General features: G+C 43.9%; 1 protein-coding gene across 1 annotated transcript; it reads left to right on the top strand.

The window, feature by feature from the left end:
• Nucleotides 1–6,865: 6,865 nt before the first annotated feature.
• On the top strand, nucleotides 6,866–11,147 carry TMEM218 (transmembrane protein 218; the record flags this gene model as incomplete). The annotated part of the gene is made up of 3 exons (XM_084249930.1): nucleotides 6,866–6,975; nucleotides 7,774–7,876; nucleotides 11,013–11,147. 3 exons carry the CDS (start codon nucleotides 6,866–6,868, stop codon nucleotides 11,145–11,147), a joined length of 348 nt encoding a protein of 115 aa, XP_084106056.1.
• Nucleotides 11,148–18,488: the final 7,341 nt, after the last annotated feature.

Genomic DNA, 18,488 nt, shown 5'->3' with positions numbered 1-18,488 from the left:
AGAATTAGCGCAAACATTTCAAAAATACAGACTATTACACTGGGTAGTATAGCAGAGACCTCTACCCTACCATCTTGGCTCATAGACATTAACATTGGAGTACAGCTGCTCAAGTTTTTTTATTTTAAAGAAATAAAACACCACAAATCTAGGGCAGACCCTTTTCTCTTTCCTCTCCCCATGCCCCTTTCTTCTCCCTCCCCAGACACAAGCACTCTTCTGAAATTGATGTTCATTATTCATGTTCATGTTTTATATGTGTGTGTATGTAGGTTTTTTAATTAAAAAAATACAAATCACTATTATTTTTGAGATATATTCATCCACTTTAAGTGTTTGTATGAGTATAGAATATCGTATTCATTACTTATGATGGCTGTTTAGGTTTTTTTCAGATTACAAACAAAACTGCAGTGAACATTCTTGTACATGTTTCTTTGTACAAGAGTTTTTCTAGAACAGCGATTCTCCAAGGGGGTGGTACTGCCCCTTTGGTCATTTTGGAATTGGTGAAGACATTTTTGGTTATTCTTGTGATTTTTGGAAGGGTTTACAGACCAGGACTGGGGGAGCCAGATGTTCTGCCTTGATGGGACAGTCTCTCCTGATGAAGAATAGTCCTGTTTCCTGTACAACTTTTAGTATCCCATAGGATACTCATTTCTAGAATCCAACTCTATTTTTCATAAAAACATAATGTACTTTTTGGCACAGTTTAATATAGTAAAATTTCCAGGAATGCAACTCTAATGTAAATCAAGGGGAAATTATACTTATTTGTGGCTTGGATGTCTAACAAGAGTTGTTCATCACGCTAGAAAATCACACGACTGAAGGCAGCCCAGCTCGTGGTATTTGAGTTGCTGTACAACACACCTGCATCAGCCTACATTTGTAGCTTTCACGTTCATGGTGCTTCTAAGTTTAGGTGCAAGCATCTGACTGCTGTACTTCATTATGTATTCTAGTGTAGTGAGCCTGAACATTTGTATATTTAAACATATGCTGTTTTATTATGAATTACTTTCCATTTTAAATTGGCTTCTGTATATGATATAAAGTAGCGATCTACTTTTATTATTTTCGGATTGGGTAATCATTCATCTTAACACCGTCTAAGAAATTCTTTACCCACTGAATCATAAAGCCAACTCTGCCCTGTACAAAGTTCTCATAAATGGGTGATGCTGATTCTGGGTTTTTATTTTATTCTACCAGTCCATGTGTCTTTATGCCACTATCACACTGTTTTAATTACCTTGGTTTTATAATGTGTCTTGCAGCAGTTGGTAACAAGAAAAGCAAGTTTCTATCCTAGTTCTTAAAATTGTTTTCGCTATTCTTGGGCTTTTGCTCTTTCAGATGAATTTAGGATCAGTTTTCAAGTTTCACAAAACATAAGAGATTTTGATTAGAATGGCACTGAATTGATCGATTAAGGAAAATTGAGATTTTTAAATCTTGAACCCTTTCATCCAGGAACATGGGTTATTTCTCTTTTCAGGTCTTTAAAAAAATCTTCAAATACAGTGTCATAATTTTTGCTATAAAAGTCTTACATGTCTTCTGTTGGATTTATTCCCACTTATACATATATACATATGCATATAGATTCCTTTTTATTATGAACATTTCAAATATATTCAAAAGTATGGAAAATAGTGTAGCAAGTGCTCACCACCCAGCTGTAACAATTAACTCATGACCAGTCTTGTTTCACCTTACCCCCCCTACTTATCCACTCCCCCCCATAATTAGGAAGTTCCTAGACATCATTTCTATTATCTGTGTCATGTTTATGTACGTCTATCTTTTAGCAATATAACCATAATAATATCCAATTTTTTAAAAAATATTTTTCACTTAAAAATAAGTAGTAATTTCCTAATATCATCAAATATACAGATACTCTTCAGATTTCCCCAGTTGTCTCATAAAAGGGTTTTTACATTTGGTTTGTTTGAATTGGAATCCATTGCATTTGGCTGCTATGTGTCCTCAGACTCTTTCTTTACACTTTTTGGTGAAGTTTAATACCTACAGACAGAAAAGTATACAAGTCAGCGGCCTCCCTGGTGGCGCAGGGGTTAAGTCTCAGTGCTATCAAGCTATCGCCAGCCGCTGCAGCATGAGTTCCATCCCTGGCCAGGGAGCTAACCCCACATGGCACAGTAGACCTCTCCTGTCTTACCCAGTGCTCCCCTCAGCAGTGTATTTCAGTAGACCTGCTTATTCTGCTCCCTATTCTGTCTCTGGTGAATCATTCTCCTCTGGCCCCACCTCTGGCCTACACCCCAGTTTTTGTATGCATAGCAGTATGAACTCTTGTTTCTAGCTTCTTCTACTTCATTATTTCTGAGACACATCCCAAATACTGGGTATAGTTGTAGTTTGTTCCTTTGTATTGCTTTATACTATTCTGTTGTGTGACTGAATAGATTGTATGGATAAAACCACATTTTATCCATTCTGTCAATGAATTTTTGGGTCTTTATAGTTTTTAACTATTTTAAGTTCCTTATAAATAAATTTTTGTGTTTATCTTTCAGTGAATTTATGTGTACATCTCTGCTGGGAATGCACCTTAGAAGAGCTGTAGCTAGTGTACTTACATATTCAATTTTATTAGATACTGACTGCCAAACGGCTTTCAAAGGAATTATAACAATCCACACTCTCACCAGTGGTATCTGAGTTACCCCACATCTTTGTCAACTTTTGGTGTGGTCTAGCATTTCTACTTAACCATTCTAATGTGGGTACCGCATTTTGAGTTTCATTTGCATATTCCTGATGACTAATAAAGTTGAGCACCTTTTCACATACTCATTAGCCATTTGTGTATCCATTTGTCAAGTGTTTATTCTTATTTTTTAACCAGTTTGATGCATCTATTTTGAGAGGTATGTCAAAATCTCCCACTACTTTTGTGGGTTTGTTCATGTAGTGCAGTGATTTTCTCACATTTATCTTTATATTTTAAGGCTTTGTTTTAGGCTCACATTTGTTTTGAGTTTCATCTTTTCGCTAAGTGAGTCTTTTTGTGACAGTCCTTATAAGTATTTTTCAAAGTTTTACATTCTGTTTTGTTTGAAATTAATATTACTTCACCAGCTTGTATTTTTTTTGTTTGTGTTTTAAATTATGGCTTAAAAAACCCACATAACTTGAAATTTACCATCCCAACCATTTTTAAGTGTTCCATTTAGTAGTGTTAAGTATCTTCACATTGTTGTACAGCAAAACTCTAGAACTTTTTCCTCTACTAAAACAAATTCTATCCACTGAGTAACACCTCTCTTCTCCCCCTCCTCCTTTGTTTTTGTTTTGTTAGTATTTCCTTTGTAAGGCTTCTGTTTTGCTTTGTAAAGAACTGTTTTTTTAAATAAAAATCCCATAGAAGCATCTCTTTTAATAGTTAAATATAATGTTGTATTTGTCATGACTAATGCTATATTTGGGCTTATTTTACTATATAGTTTGTGTTTTCTATTTTCCTTGCTTTTTCCTTTGTTTCCTTTCCTTCTAGCTTATGTTTCCTTCCTTTATTAATGTGGAAATTATCCATTCTATTTCTGTTCTTTGGTATTTACCTTTAACATGGATATTTAGCTTAGCAAAGCCTACAGGAAATCATTGACTCTTGCTTCCTTCAGAGCACAATAATTATAGGATGACTTCACTTTATCCTTTCTCTTATTCCATGTAACTATTGACAGGCATTTTAGATCTTCCTTGTTAACTCTTAAAAAAAAAAATTAGTCTTTATTATTATGGGACTCTTTACTATCAGTAATTCCCAGTATTTTCCCCCACCATTTCTCCTTCTATCTCACACTTTTTATTCTTGATTCATTTTCCTTTTTGCTGAAGGATTATCTATGGGACATAAACTCCATTACAGGCTTCATGTATCTAAAAACATCTTTATTTTACTCTCACTCTTGTGAGAACCTTGCATTCCCTACAGAGAAGTTCTACTTGTCTCTGCAGAGATCTAAGGCCATCTCCCTGTCTAGATTTCTTGTTCATCTTACTCCTTGGGATCTCATACTACATTGTTGGGGGTCTGAACCCCACACTTGCATGTGCTGGTTATTCTTATCTCATCCATGGCCTAAGGAAACTCTTCCAACTAAGTCAGGAGCAAATCTTCAGACCCTGTTTCAAAGACAGGTGAACCATTCCAGGGCCCATCTGATGCCTTGTCCTGGCTCTCTGGAGCTTTGGGCTGGAGAACTTGCCTGTCCAGGGGAGAGTCACCCCTGAGGTCTGCATCTGGTTCCCCAAACCTCTGAAGACCTTGGGCTTACCTCCTGCTGACCACTCAGGCTCTGAGTTACCTTTGTTTATAGCACTTGAGGATTTCCTGTTATTGCTTTCAAACTCTGCTCTATATTAAATTCTTTTCATTTGATTTTATTGAACATTTCTATGTGTTTGCTATTGTGTGCAGCCATTGCCTTTGGCTTTGTCCCTTTTATTGACCAGAAGCTACTGTCATCTTTCCAGAGCTAGTTCCTATCATTCCTGCACTTGATTTTTGTGGACTTGTTAGCACTGCCTCATTTATTCATGCAAAAATAGATGTGCTGCTTGTAATCTCTGCAGTAAGAACTGGGCTACTTTGGTTAGCAAGATATAAAGTTCTTTGTCCTTGTGGAATTTACTCTAGTTGGAGAGACAGAAAATAAACCTGTAAATAACAGAAAAATGTGAGTGAGCTATAGTTTGTGAAACGTACTCTTCAGGAAATAAAGAGACAGGAATCACTGTTTGTCCCTGGTGGTCGGGGAGCCCTCTGTGAGGAGGCTCCACTAAAGGTAGATAAGAACGATGAGGACACACCAGCCCTGAAGGGCAGAGGGTATGTTTGGACCTGGGGGTTATTTCTAGGTAGTGGAAGCAGCAAGTCCAAGGAACCAGAGGCAGGGAAACCCTCAGCATCTCCGTGGCCCAAATAAGGAGGGAGAATCACCCCAGTGAGCGTGGAGATGCCCGTGGGAGCCGGCTTGACCCCATGCCTCCCTCTGTCACCCCGAACCTTATGCTGTCATCTTACCACCCTGCTTCCTTCCAAATGATCCTGTGCAAAGTTACCCCCTTTGTAAAGCCTGACTCCCTACCTCAGTTCCACCGCACCTTGGTTTTTCTGCTCATCAGTCTGTAAGATGGACAGTGGTTTACATGACAGTGTCCTCCAGGCCTTAAGCTTCTATCTGAATAGCAAAGTCTTGTTGCTTTGTGATCCCTGGCTTTTAGGTGCCGTACATGGTGGGCACATGACACATGTGGATTGAATGAATTTTTTTTTTTTTAAGATTTATTTATTTATTTATATAAGCACTGGGTACAGTCAGAAGCGCGGGAGGGTGAGAGAATTCACCAGAGCCAGAGTGGGGAGCAGAACAGGCAGACTGACGAAGAAATACACTGCTGAGGGGAGCAGTGGGCGGCAGGAGAGGTCTGCACGCCATGTGGGACCCTCACCCGGTGGCTGGGATCGAACCGGTGCTACAGAGACTGCGGGCAGCTTCGCAGCCCAGCACTCAACTGCTGCGCCACCAGGGGAGGCCCTGAATGAATGTTTTGGCTATTTTTTTTTTTTTTTTAGCAGTGCATGCTTAGGGCTCCTTTCCAGTTATAACAGCACTTCTCGCAGATAGTAGCTTTTGTGATAGGTTAACCACCAGTGTAAAGAAAACCATCAACGTAAAGAAAACCATCAACTGAAGGAAGAATTTGTTTGCTGAAGACATGTCTGTGGTACTGAAAGATCAGGGGAGGTACTAAAGTGTGATGTTACCCTGAAATAGGATGGATGGTGCCCCCGCCACCCCAAAAGATATGTCCACAGCCTAACCTCGAACCTATGAATGTGAACTTATTTGGAAACAGAGTCTTTGCAGATATGATTAAGTTAAGGATCTCGAGATGAGATCCTATAAGATTATTGGGGGGAGGGGGGCGACACTAAACCCAATGACAAGTATCCTCATAAGAGACAGAAGAAAAGGCAGATACAAAGGAAAAGGCCGCGTGAAGATGGATTCTGAGGAGGTGGGACGCAGGCATAGGCCTAGAGAATGCCTGGAGCTGCCAGAAACTGGAAGAGGCAAGGATAGATTCTCCTCTAGAACCTCTGGAGGGAACACGACCTGGCTGGCACCCTGATTTCAGACTTCTGGCCCCCAGGACTGAGAGAATAACTGGGTTGTAAGCCATCTAGTTTGTTAATACATATCCCTTTGCATCATACCTCAGTTACCTCTTCTGTAATGCAGATAGAGTAATCCCTACCTCTGAGGTTTACTGCCATGATCAACGAAATGTTTAATGTTTAATGTTCAAAAGTAGTGATGAGCCTTCTTCCGCCTCTCCTCCTGGGGGTGGGAATTTGCTTCCTTTTGTGATTAAAAACTGAGCAAGACATTTCTGTCCTGTGATTGCCTGGTGAATCAAAGCTCGTTCCGTGGACTTAACCTAAGAACTTCAACTTCTCCAAGGCCCTAGAGCCCTCAGGTCTCCAGCCTTAGTCCTCACTGAGGGCTCCTTATCAAGGACTGTTCCACTGTGGGTTGCGGGCAAATAAATTCACACTGTGGCACCAAACTCTAAATGATCCACATGGAACAGATAGCAGCCTTAATCTTCACAAAGAAAGGTTTTGTGTTCCAAATCTCTGATTCTGATCAAGAGACTCCGGGCATCAACTAATCTTCCTAATATACCAATCATCAAAATTTCCCCATAATGAGTGCAGACTTTCTGTATTTGTCTCAGTGCCTTCCTGGAACCCAGAGCTCCAGGACCCCTCATCCTGCCAGGGCTGAGCTGGGGCAGCTCTCACAACCCCCCCGCACAGATGGCTGGCACTGTGCTCGGAGTCGGGGCCGGCGTGTTCATCTTAGCCTTGCTCTGGGTCTTCGTGCTGGTGCTGTGTGTGCTGTTATCTCGAGCCTCCGGGATCACTAGGTAAGGCATTCTCTCCAGCCGGGAGTCCGAGGTAAAAGCAATTAGAAGCGAAATCGCTGACACTCATTAAACATTTAGAATTCAGAAGATCATTTTTGTAATTACTGGCAGTTTGAATGAGTTGCATTTTAACCTCTTATCATAAGCACTCACTGTGTTATTTATGCTCCGAAGCAAAGGTGGGAGGAGAAGGGAAGTGGTGTTTTTCAGTTCTCACCTTGGAGGAGATAGGGACACAATAGCTAAAACGAAAATCTGCTTTCACCGCCTGTTGAGTTTCTCGGGGTTGGGGGTGTGTGTCTTCATTGTGCAGACTTATGGCAGATGCTTGCTCTAGGCCTGGGCTGGGGACACTGCGGGGGGCAGGGTTGGGGGCGAGAGGCAGCTTGGCTCTCCCTGCCTGGTGTTGGCTTCAGAACAGTCAGGCCATAGCTGACTACAGCGTTGCACTCTCTGGCCAGATAGTATTGGTATAAAGCGTGAGTTACGTCATTTGTTTAAACATTCTGGTCTGAAAACAAAAACAAGCTAGTGAGGGGCTGCTTTGGTGATTATGATTGCACCGAGACTGAATGAAAGCCTTCCAATCCCCATTCTGGGGCATTTGCAATTACCCCGATCAACCAGAAGGCGTCCAGCTGGTACCAACTAGGAGGAAGGGCTTGGGGATGCAGGGAAGACGTTTGTGGATACACTGGGCAGCATCGGCCTCGTGAATGGCCTGAGACATAGAACATGGGCCCCGGGGAAGAGCCAGTCCAGACCTGACAGTGCTTTGAACTCTACCTTTCGCCCCAGGTACTCCATCATTTTCCTATTTCTTGGTGCTGTGCTCATCACCTCGGTGCTGTTGCTCTTCCCCCGAGCCAGTGAACTCCCAGCCCCAGAGGTGGAAGTGAAGGTAAAACTATTGCTTTATTTTGCCATCTAAGCTATAACTCGTGTCTCTTGGTCTAGCTCTCCAACCTGCCCTACCTTGTGCCCGGATGTCTGATGGGTTGAAATGTGTAAGGAGAACTTTAAAGTCAAAACAATGGTGGAGGATGCTCAGAGGAAGTCTTGATGCCCCTCCTCCTTCACCCAGGAAAAGAATCCTATCTGGGACCCCACTCACAGCAGCAGCGCCGGGCAGTCATTTGTCTGGTTTGATCCCGGCTCCAGTGCACATTAAGTTAAATGAACAATGTGTCCAAAAGCCACCTCATGTCATGGCTCTGAAATGGTAGCCTGTGTTCAGAAACTCAGCCTGGGCTTAAATTTCTGCAGTGCCCTCAGGGTTCTGAGCATCATGCTTTCCCGTGTTTGAACTTTTCATTTTGTGATTGGAGAGAAGAATTTTCATAGAGATGTACAGTGAGGAAAGAGGAACATCTCTATGAAAGCACAAGTGGGGAGAGATAAATTCAGTATTAACAATCTCACTCATAGAACCGCATCTGCCAGCACCACCTTCAAATAGATCTGTACCATCTCTCTTAAACAGTCTTTCTCTAAAGACCCCACTCTGATTTTGGGCTCTGGTTTGGCCAGGCATGATGATCTCAGATCCCTGTGATCTCAACATTAACTTCTTGTGACCCATTATTCCCACCATTTGCTTTTTTCCTCTCAGCTTGTTTTAATTTTTCTAGTCATGATAATAGCTGACATATTTAGGGGATTATTATGTGCCAGATCCTGTGTGAAGCACATTTGCATTCAAACCTCACTCAGGATGGCCCCAAGTAATATGAAATTGGCACTATCATTATCCCCCTTTTATAGGAAAGGACACTGAGGCTGTAAGAGGTTAAAGGTCATACATATACAGGAAGAGGCAGAGCTAGGATTCAAGCCTTCATGGTTGGAGACTCAGCAGACTCTTAGGCGCCATCACAGAGAGTCACAGGACACCCACAGTGTCCAAAGGGTGACTGGACACTAGACTACAATACACAAAATTCTATGACTTCTAAACTAAAATTGGCACACATTTCCAACCATAGCAAGGAGGAAGTGAGTCCTGAAAACACCAAGGGAAATAATCCTTAGCACACATATAGATGGAATTATTTCCTCACATACCAGGTTTTGGGTCAGCATTTGAAATCCACCTGCATGGCGTCAATACCACCTGTGTAAGCTGGGAGGTAAAGTCCCACCTCAGTTTCCCAGCCTTAAAGCAAAAGCTCGATGAGGATGCCATGTTTCTGGACAGCCGCAGATGGGGAGAAGGAAACAGAGCAAAACCTGTTTTGAAATCAGCCCTCTCTCCCACCATCATTCTCTCCTGACTTGCAGACCCAGGAGAGAAGTTTGGAGTTTGAGCAAAATATGTTCGTCAGCATGGCCAGCAGAATTGGCGTTCTCATTTCAGGTTTTGAGAACCGGTCCCTGCAGCAGCCTGGCTCAATACTGTATCAATAATACATGACCTGGGCCTTCTGCACCCAAGGCCTGCTAATTGGCTAATTAAAAAGTGAAACGTGTCGAACGAGCAAACATGTAGCCCACAAGAGACTTGTTCTGTACTGGAGCCAAGGTCAAAGTTATGTTAAAGCTGTGTTATCAAACTGACCTTTGTTGCAAGTTGGCTGTTGGGGGTAGTCTCTGGAGCAGCCCCTTTTCTTCCCAGTGTCTTGGATCTCAATGATCACAGCAGTGCTTGGACTTGACAGGTGCTGTGCGCGTGGCTACTGTATTAGTCTCCTATTGCTGCTGTAACAAATGACTGCAAACTCAGTGGCGTCCTGCTCACAGATGAACAGTTCTGTCAGCTGGAAGTCCAAAATAAGTCTCACTGGGTTAAAACCAAGAGGTTGGCTGAGCGGTACTCCTTTCTGGAGGTTGTAAGAAGAATCTATTTCTCTTGCCCTTTCCAGGGCCACCTTGGATTATGGTCTCCTTGTTCCATCTTCAGAGCCTGCAGGGTAACACCTTCCAATTCTGCTTCCATCCTCACACTGCTTCCTCTGATCCTCTCTTTTGCCTTCCTCTGCCACTTTTAAGGGCCCTTGTGATTGCCTTGAGCCCACCTGGATTGGATAATTTAGCCTAAGTTCCCTACTTGCAGATCACCTGATCATCCCTGGTTCCACAGCCTTAATTCTCCTCTGCCATTATCTCCAGTTTCTGGAGATCAGGATGTGGTGATTTGGGGGTCATTATTCTGTCCACCACAGTCGCTTTTTAGGTATCTTGGATTCTCTTCTAGGTACTGGGCTTTCAAAGCTCCTAACAAGCTATAAAGTCACCTAGTTTGTGTTGCTGCTACATTAAGTCTGTAGATTAAATTGCCTTTTTTTTTTTTTTTCCTAAAACTAAAGCACCACCATTTGGATGTGGGGAGAATAGAACTCTGCAAGTGAGTAGAGCCAATTAGAGGGTTTTGTCAATAAAGACCAGCAAATTTGGATCCTCAAGCATTACAGGGGGCCAGGCAGCCATCTGTAAGATTTGGGGTCAACTTACCTGTCTTCTGAGTCTTTTAGTATCGCTGGGGATGTCTGTTTTCCCTAGCCCTTCGAATGCTGCGTTATGAATATTAGGATTCAGAACTCTGATGCGAGTTTGAAAAGTCACCTTTGCATTTTCAAAGTGAAGCTTCCTGAATTGGCAGTGGTTAATGATTTGGGGGGTTGATCTTGGGTATATAGGGGTTTATTGTATTGAGACAATTGTATTTTTATGCATATTTACAATTTTCCCTAATAAAAAGTGAACAACAGAAAGAAGCCTTTCTAAAACCTAGCTCGCAAGTTTCTCATTAACCCAGGTAACTGATTTCAGAACACAACAAGAATCACACGAGGTCCTCACCATGTTTATGAACCTCCTGCATTAAGCCATGTCTTCCCTGTGCTTCTTTAGTGCTTCCTTTGGCTTGTATTTCCAGCCTAGGGAATTGAGAAAATGTTCTTTCTTAACCACTTACAGGATGTTACAGGAGGTTACAAATATGGACAGAATCCCGGTCCCTTCAGTGAAGACTTCAGAGGCACACAGCAAGCCAGCATGCTGACATGCAGTCATTTCATTTTCAATGTTTCTCTCTCCAGATTGTGGATTCCTTCTTCATTGGCCGCTATGTCCTGCTGGCCTTCCTCACTGCTGTCTTCCTTGGAGGCCTCTTCTTGCTTCTGATTCATCATATCCTGGAGCCAGTCTATGCCAAGCCACAGCGTTCCCACTGAACACTGTTCGAGAAAACCGAGACCCTGTTCTCACCTCTGCTTAGATGTCACCAAAGAGCAAAACTCTGCCTCAGCGGTGTGCCTCGTGCCTCGAGGTCAAGGAACCTTCATTGCCGGACAAATCCCCAGAGTCCTGACCTCCAGAAATGAGGTTGCGAAATGTTCCCCACACAGATAGAGTCTCACCAGCGTAAGAGGACACTGCTGTCTTCTTAGCACCCAAACCTTGGGTTTTCCATCTGTGTTGAAAGGGAAATAGTAATGATGAGCTGCTTCGAGTAGGTTTTCAACCAAGATGTTAATAAGCAATTTTGGGAAAAGGAGCTCTTTGACTTCTGCTGTCTAGTAGATGGAAGTCCTTTTTGATCAGATGTACATCTCTCACTTACAAGGCGAGGGCCAGGGGCAGTTATTCCTGCCCTGGAACTGGCTCTTTCTTATTCAGTCTGGAAAAACATTCCAGATGAGACTTCGTCAAAGAAAGCCATGAAGGAAATAGTTTATCTGACCTAGAACCCATAGGGATCATTTAGAAATGATGTCACTCAGAGTTCAAAAGCCTCTGTGAATGGGCTGATGGTCAGCATTGGTTGTGGACGCTCTGTGCTGGCGCTGAGGGCTCTCTGAAGGCCTGCAGGACAACAGTCCATGGACCTTCATTCAAACTCTGGGCCACAGCTTTCTGAACCCCCTCTCTCTGTACTTCAAGTTGATATGGGGATTAGAGGAAGGCCGTGGAAATACTGATTGTTTGTCTTGCTGCTGGGTATCTTTGGATTCTTATTCTCCCAGAATCTGGTGGCCTGTGCCTTAAGAATCCACTTGAGGGTATTGTCATTTCTCCCAAAGCAGGTGAGGAATGTATATGCCTAGGATTAGGTATAACTGTCTGCCTACCTGAGATCCCAGGCCACGTGAAACTCACCATTATATGGTGGGTGCTCTGGGCTGGTCCTGCCTCCCTTGAACTATTTGAAGAAACATCTTCAAGCTTAAAATTACGAACCAGAAAATAAATGGGAAAAACATTGAGTACACGCTATGTGCTATTAGTAACTAGTTCCTTTGAAATACAATTAATTTAATCTCTAGAGCAATCTCTTGTCATTCCCATTCTAAAGTAGGAAAGAAGTGCGTGTGGCCAACTCCAGGGCCTGGGTGGGACTGAAAAGAGAATACTGAACTTTGTGGGACTTTGATGGAGAACTTGAGGACGCAAGCTCCACTCTCTTTCTCGCCCAGATCCTGTTCAGTGAGGGTCCCTGATCCCTCCACCCCAGCAGACACAAAGCTCTGCATCAAGAGAAGACAGAGCTGGTGGCTTCAAAGCATCAGGGGCTGGCGAGGGTCAGGGGCAGTTATTCCTGCCCTGGATCTGGCTCATTCTTATTCAATCTGGAAAAACATTCCAGATAAGACTTTGTCAAAGAAAGCCATGAAGGAAATAGTTTCTTTATCTGGCCTAGAGCCCCTAGGTAGGGAAAGAATGGAGAACTATCCTCCAAGCAGACTGGAGCAGAGAAAGGAGAATGTAGAGACCTGAAGAAAGTAGGGGGAGCTGGGTCAGGCCATCGTGCCCCCAGGACACCTGCGCTGAAGCTTCGAGAGGCCTGCGCAGAGGGCTGAACCAGCCCGGGGAACATGGAACCCCAGCAGGCACAGGCTTCCCTGTGTCCCTCTCCTCAGAGACTTGCTGAAAAAAACAAGTTTAGGAAAACATCCAAGTTACTGACCAAATCCATCTTTTTTTTTTTTTTTTAAGATTTATTTATTTATTTATACAAGCACTGGGTACAGTCAGAAGCGCGGGAGGGTGAGAGAATTCACCAGAGCCAGAGCAGCGAGCAGAACAGGCAGACTGATGAAATACACTGCTGAGGGGAGCGGTGGGCGGCAGGAGAGGTCTGCGCGCCATGTGGGACCCTTGCCAGTGGCCGGGGATCGAACCGGCGCTGCAGAGGCTTCGGGCAGCTTCGCAACCCAGCGCTCAACCGCTGCGCCACCAGGGAGGCCCAAATCCATCTTTTTTATTCCCCAACAAAATTATCCAACAGCTAGATCAATGCTATGATGTTCTGGGTGACTATCAACATGGAGAATATGTTTTAACATCAGAAACTAAATCCTCACCCAAGTACCATTATTAATTCTTTTCACACAGACGTAAACGACTAGTTTGTGTGCTTTAGGCAAAAAAATATGCTTTGTACAAAATGTATTTCAGTTTGACCTCTCTCCTACAGATCCGGAGGTCCTAATCAACTGTGGCGAAATGAAAAGTTACTTTCTTCTCTCATACTCAAAGCAGTCCTCTCCATCCCCCACCCCCAACAACCCCAAAGAGTTGAGGTAAGAAGTTTAAGGCCAGAAGGCACAAGATGAATTTCACTGAGAGTTCCAGGTGGGACACCCATATAATCAGTGCATAGTGTGGCACCCCTTGTGTTCATGGCCTTCCTGGAGACAGGACTTAGAGGTGAGCCCCAAAATATGAACACAAATCATCTTAGCATCTCAGTCATCATTCTTTGGTTGTGCCAGGCTGTGCTCTTGTGCCCCAGCAGGGCCCTCTCGTGGTAATTGATCCCCACTGGTTAGCAGGTGGAGAAAGAGTAAATCGAGGCTTCGCTCTAAGAAAACAGGTTATTTCAAAGCCTCTTAAAACTGTGTCCTAACAAAGCCATGGCTGCAGAAGAGGCCAGCCCGTGATGTGACGTAGGAGTTCAAGACAGGCCACCCCCAAATATACCACTTTGGTATAGCGATTTATTTTTGAGTGATTTAATTTGGAAAACAGAGAATTCAGGAATAGGTTTTCTGTGAACCCCTCCTCTATCTAAAGAGACATCCTCCTCAGGACCTGGAGTCCTGCAGACACACACACACAGTTTTGTCAGCCAGGGAAGAGTGATTATCATGGGATGGACACACCACACCAGACGACTTTGTCTCTAACTTTCACACTGCCCATGGATTTTTCTCAGGGCCCGTTTGTCTTTTCTAAGATGATTTACTGTTCCCTGAGAGGCCTACACTCTACCTCCCCTTTGCCTGAGAAGACCCGTATAATCCTGAACTCTAGCCACCTGAGGAGCTCTGTCCCTTGTGTATCCATTATAAACTTAGGTTTTTCTCTTATTAAAAAAAGAAAAATTATATCCTGACAAAACTAACAAGACACCATCCCCTCCCCACAGCGGAGATGTCTGTCCTCTCCGCTAGGTGGTGCTGTGTTCCCTTTCAGATTTCTCACATCAGCAAAACCCTAGATAATTTTTTGACCAGTTCCTTTAATTTCTCACGTACAGAATGGAAGTAAAGCTAGGATTCTTAACTGGTGCACGGTATCACCTATTTAATCTAAAAATTCATCAGAATCACTGCCGGCATTTAGGTGCTAAGGAACACACACACACACACACACACACACACACACACACACGCTGCACACAATGCATGGTGCCATTAATTCCACATTTTTGTTGTGCCACTGAATAGGAAGTGCTGGCCCTGGGGAGTAAGCCCGTCCAAGAACTTGGCTCCGAGGTGTCTAGGCTGTCTTCCTGGCTCCATCCTGGGCTAAAGGATTCTAAATTATTTTTTAATGGTTTTTATCCTAACATAAAGTAACTACTTGCTTGTTTTGCTCTTTAAGACATAAACTTTTCTACCCACTATCTCATTGCTACTATAACAGAATCACTTTTCATTTTGATTCTTGTTCACTGTGCCAAGAAACCTACAGCAATTAGTTTATAGATGAGAAACAGGCCGAGAGGTGAAAAGTTTCAAAAAATGTCACAGCTAGTTAGTAGCAGGGCTCAAACCTGACGTCAGGATTCCTGACTTCTCATCTGTCTGATAGTTTAAAAATCATTTCTGGCTTCCAAACAACTCCTTATTTTCACATTCGTTAATTGTATCTTTTAATTATCTGTGCTTAATATTTTCCTAATCCATATTCAAAAAAAGGTAAAAGTTTCATTAAAATTTCCCAGTTAGCATTTGTGGTACAAACCTTTTGTCACAATTTTTTGGCTTAAACCTCTAAGTATTTGGCTGTTGTTACATATGAGCAAGTTTCCAGACATGGGAATGGGAACTGTATGGAAATGAATCTGGAAAATAATTGGTTATCCTCACAGGAGCATGAAAACTCCAGGTTGGAAGGGATTTTATAGTTCGTGGAGTTCAACCTTTAATCTGTATTTCCATCCCAATACTTGGGAATATTTTATTTTTCACATGCTGAAATCACAGTTTTTTTTCTATTAGCAAATACAAGCTAGACATTTTTCCTAAGAGTTTCAAGTGTTTACTTTTGTAACCCTCACCAGCAACTCCATGAAGTAGGCACTCAAATATCATCAGGACACCCCATTTCACCAATGGGAAGAGTGATAAGGTGGATTCGCTTGAGGTCACTGAGCTATGGATGATATAGAAATCAGGATCTGAAGTCAGGCACTTTGGCTCCTGAACTACTTTATATTATACGAGGTTGCCTTATAAGATGAAAAAAGAGAAAGGAGTACCGAGGCCAGACAATGCAGATGCAGATGCTAGAAATACCAAAAAGCAGCTGAGTCTAGTGTAAAATCCAGACTCTCAGGAATAGCCAGGTGTCAGCAGCAAGGTAATTAAAAGCTGCAGTGACCTCAGAGACAACTTCACCGATCAACCCTGGTTTGGGTTGGAATCTGGCCCTTTGCTAAGAGAGTCTAAACAATGGAGTAGCTTGTAGATTGAGTTTTCAAGGATATAGCTAGCAATCTGTCTTAAACGTGGTCCACCTGAGGAGTTTGATACTTGGGTTGGTTTTTCAGAGGCCCATGGAAGAATTAAAGCCACAATCTTAAGAATTAAGAACATTGGGGCTTTTTCATCTGCCTCTGGTAGTTCATGGGGGCTGTTGTCCTCAAGGAAAGAAATGATTCCCAGTCCCCACTGCTTCACGCCCCCCACCACCCCACTTCCATCCAATGCACGCCATCTTGTCTCAGTGTCCCGGGACCTAAGAAATGACAACACGGACAACCTCTCATTTTGCTGGTTTTCATCATATCATGGTGGGTTTTGTAAAGTTCGTGCATTTAGCCAGCTTCTGCCTTCACAGAACTCTTGGGGTAGTGATATGCGTAGGCTTTACCTCTCCCTAAATGCTACCTGGCTTCCCCTCAGCTTTTTTTAAGTTATTGGTTTTCCTGTGTTCTTTTCCCACCCTCAGATTGATGTCGCCCTGGCTTTACACGTAACTGTTTCCTACCGCTGCTGAAACAAATTACCACAAACTCAGTGGCTTCAAATAATACCGATTTATTATCATATAGTGCTGGAAGTCAGAAATCTAAAACGGGTTCACGGAGCTGAAACAAAGGTTTAGGAGGCTCCAGAGGAGATCCTACTTTCTTGCTTTTTCTAGCTTCTAGAGGCCACCCCCACTCCCTGGCCACATTCCCGGGGCTCCCTTCCTCTGTTGGCAAGCCATCATCTTCCACTCTCCCTGACACCCACACACTTGGCTCTTCTTGGAGCTCTAAGCAACCTGATTACTTTGGGCCCACCTTCATCATCCAGGGAGTCACCCACCTCATGGTCCCAGTCACTTCTACAAAATGTTACTTGCCATGTATTCGCTAGTTCTGGGAATTAGGATAGGGTCCCCTCTGGAGGGGGGTGTGATATTCTACCTGGCACAGGATATAAGCTCCATCTTTCATCTCTAAGGCTGGCTTCCGCCACCCCCCATCTCCCTATCCCTGCTCCCCTTTATATACCAGGTCTGCCCCCTTTATCTCTAGACCCCCCCTCACCAGTTCTTGGGGTTCCTACCTGGTACCTATGACGTATGCATTTCCTTCCCCTCAGCTTTAGTCCTAGTAGCAGCCTCACTTGCTCACATCTACCCAGAGCTTCTTCCCCTTTCTTTTCACTGCTTCTTTCCTTTTCTCCACCCACCCCCCCCCACTAGCCCAGCCTCCCAGTGGATCTCTAAAGGAGAAATGCAAAGAGTTATTGCTTTTTAATTACAAGTGCTATTGTAACATCTATAAGGAAGAACACTTTAAGCTTAATTGAGACCAAATGTGAAGTTAAATTAAATGAATAACTAATTAACGTAATGCTCCTGCATCAGCCCCGAGTGAGTGCTGAGGCCCAGGGAGTAGGCAGGTGCCAGGCCTCTGGGGAGCAGTCCGTGCCCAGAGCTGAGGTGGGGCAGGGAGCCTGGGACCTGGGAGACTGGCGGAGGGCAGATCTCAGGGCTGTTCCCCACTCTTTCATATTTTGCCCAAACTCCCAATGGCAAGCCCAAATCCTCCTTTCTGAGGCCGGTTCTGAGGTCTCCCCGTGCCTCGCACACACTTATCCCACACTTACCCACTGGGCCTGTGCTGGGAACTTGAATAGTATTCATTTTAGCTTGCTCCCTCTCCCACTTCCCCTCAGCATCTCATCAGACTAAGCACCCAAGTCCTGCCCTGCCGCCCTTCATACACCTGGCACATTCATCCTTCGCGTTGGCCTGCGGTCACTCTCGGGCCAGCCCTGGCCCTTTGGGGCCAGACGGAAGACTGGCGAAGACTCTCAGCTTGAGTCATCATCTCTAGTGCTTTTTCTTGTACTGTTTACATACATTTTCATATTCCTCTTATCCCCTAACTAGCCAAACTCCGGGGGGGCAGGGAGAGTTTAATTTTGCTTTGTCTCCCTTCGCACCTTTCCTAGTGAGGTAGGTCATGTGATTACTGTTTCCTAGTTGAGAAACAGGTTTGAAGCTAGTAAGTGTCGAGGCTGGGGAAGAGAAGCCCTCAAAAGTGCCAAAGGAAGAACAATATCTTATCCCTTCCCCACCCTAACTTGTCTGCAGCAGAAAGCAAAATTGGCTGAAAGTTGGCCAGGGAAGAAACCTGTGTCCCTGGGGGTCTCCCCACCTGGAAGCCTAAAGGGAACACAGGCCCACACGGCTCAACCACGGGGATGTGGCGCCACCTAGTGGCTCCTCTGAGGATGCTCTCAGAGCTGCCTGGTCTTTAAAGACGCACTCCTGAATGCCTAACCTAATGCCAAATCCCCAGCTCCTGCCAGAGGTTGGGAGGTTCTCCTTTCAGAGCTAGACTGGAAACCTGGTAGTTTGAGACTTACCCACTTGTCACCACTGGTGTGTGTATGACACAGTCCCACATTGTGGAATTTATACCCAGCTAGTGCACGGGCTCATGGAGTGACCCAGTTAATGTAACCACTGTATCTTACCTGGGCTGGAAGCCCCTGCTTTGTCCCACAGGTCATCCGGGTTTCTCATGACCCTCTTCCCTGGGGATGTCAATGGGAATCAGCCTC

The sequence above is a fragment of the Talpa europaea genome (assembly GCF_964194135.1).
Source record: "Talpa europaea genome assembly, chromosome: 12".
In the NCBI taxonomy this organism is placed as follows: domain Eukaryota; kingdom Metazoa; phylum Chordata; class Mammalia; order Eulipotyphla; family Talpidae; genus Talpa; species Talpa europaea.
Note: the sequence above shows the minus strand (reverse complement) of the source record. Positions and strands in the feature narration are given on the sequence as shown.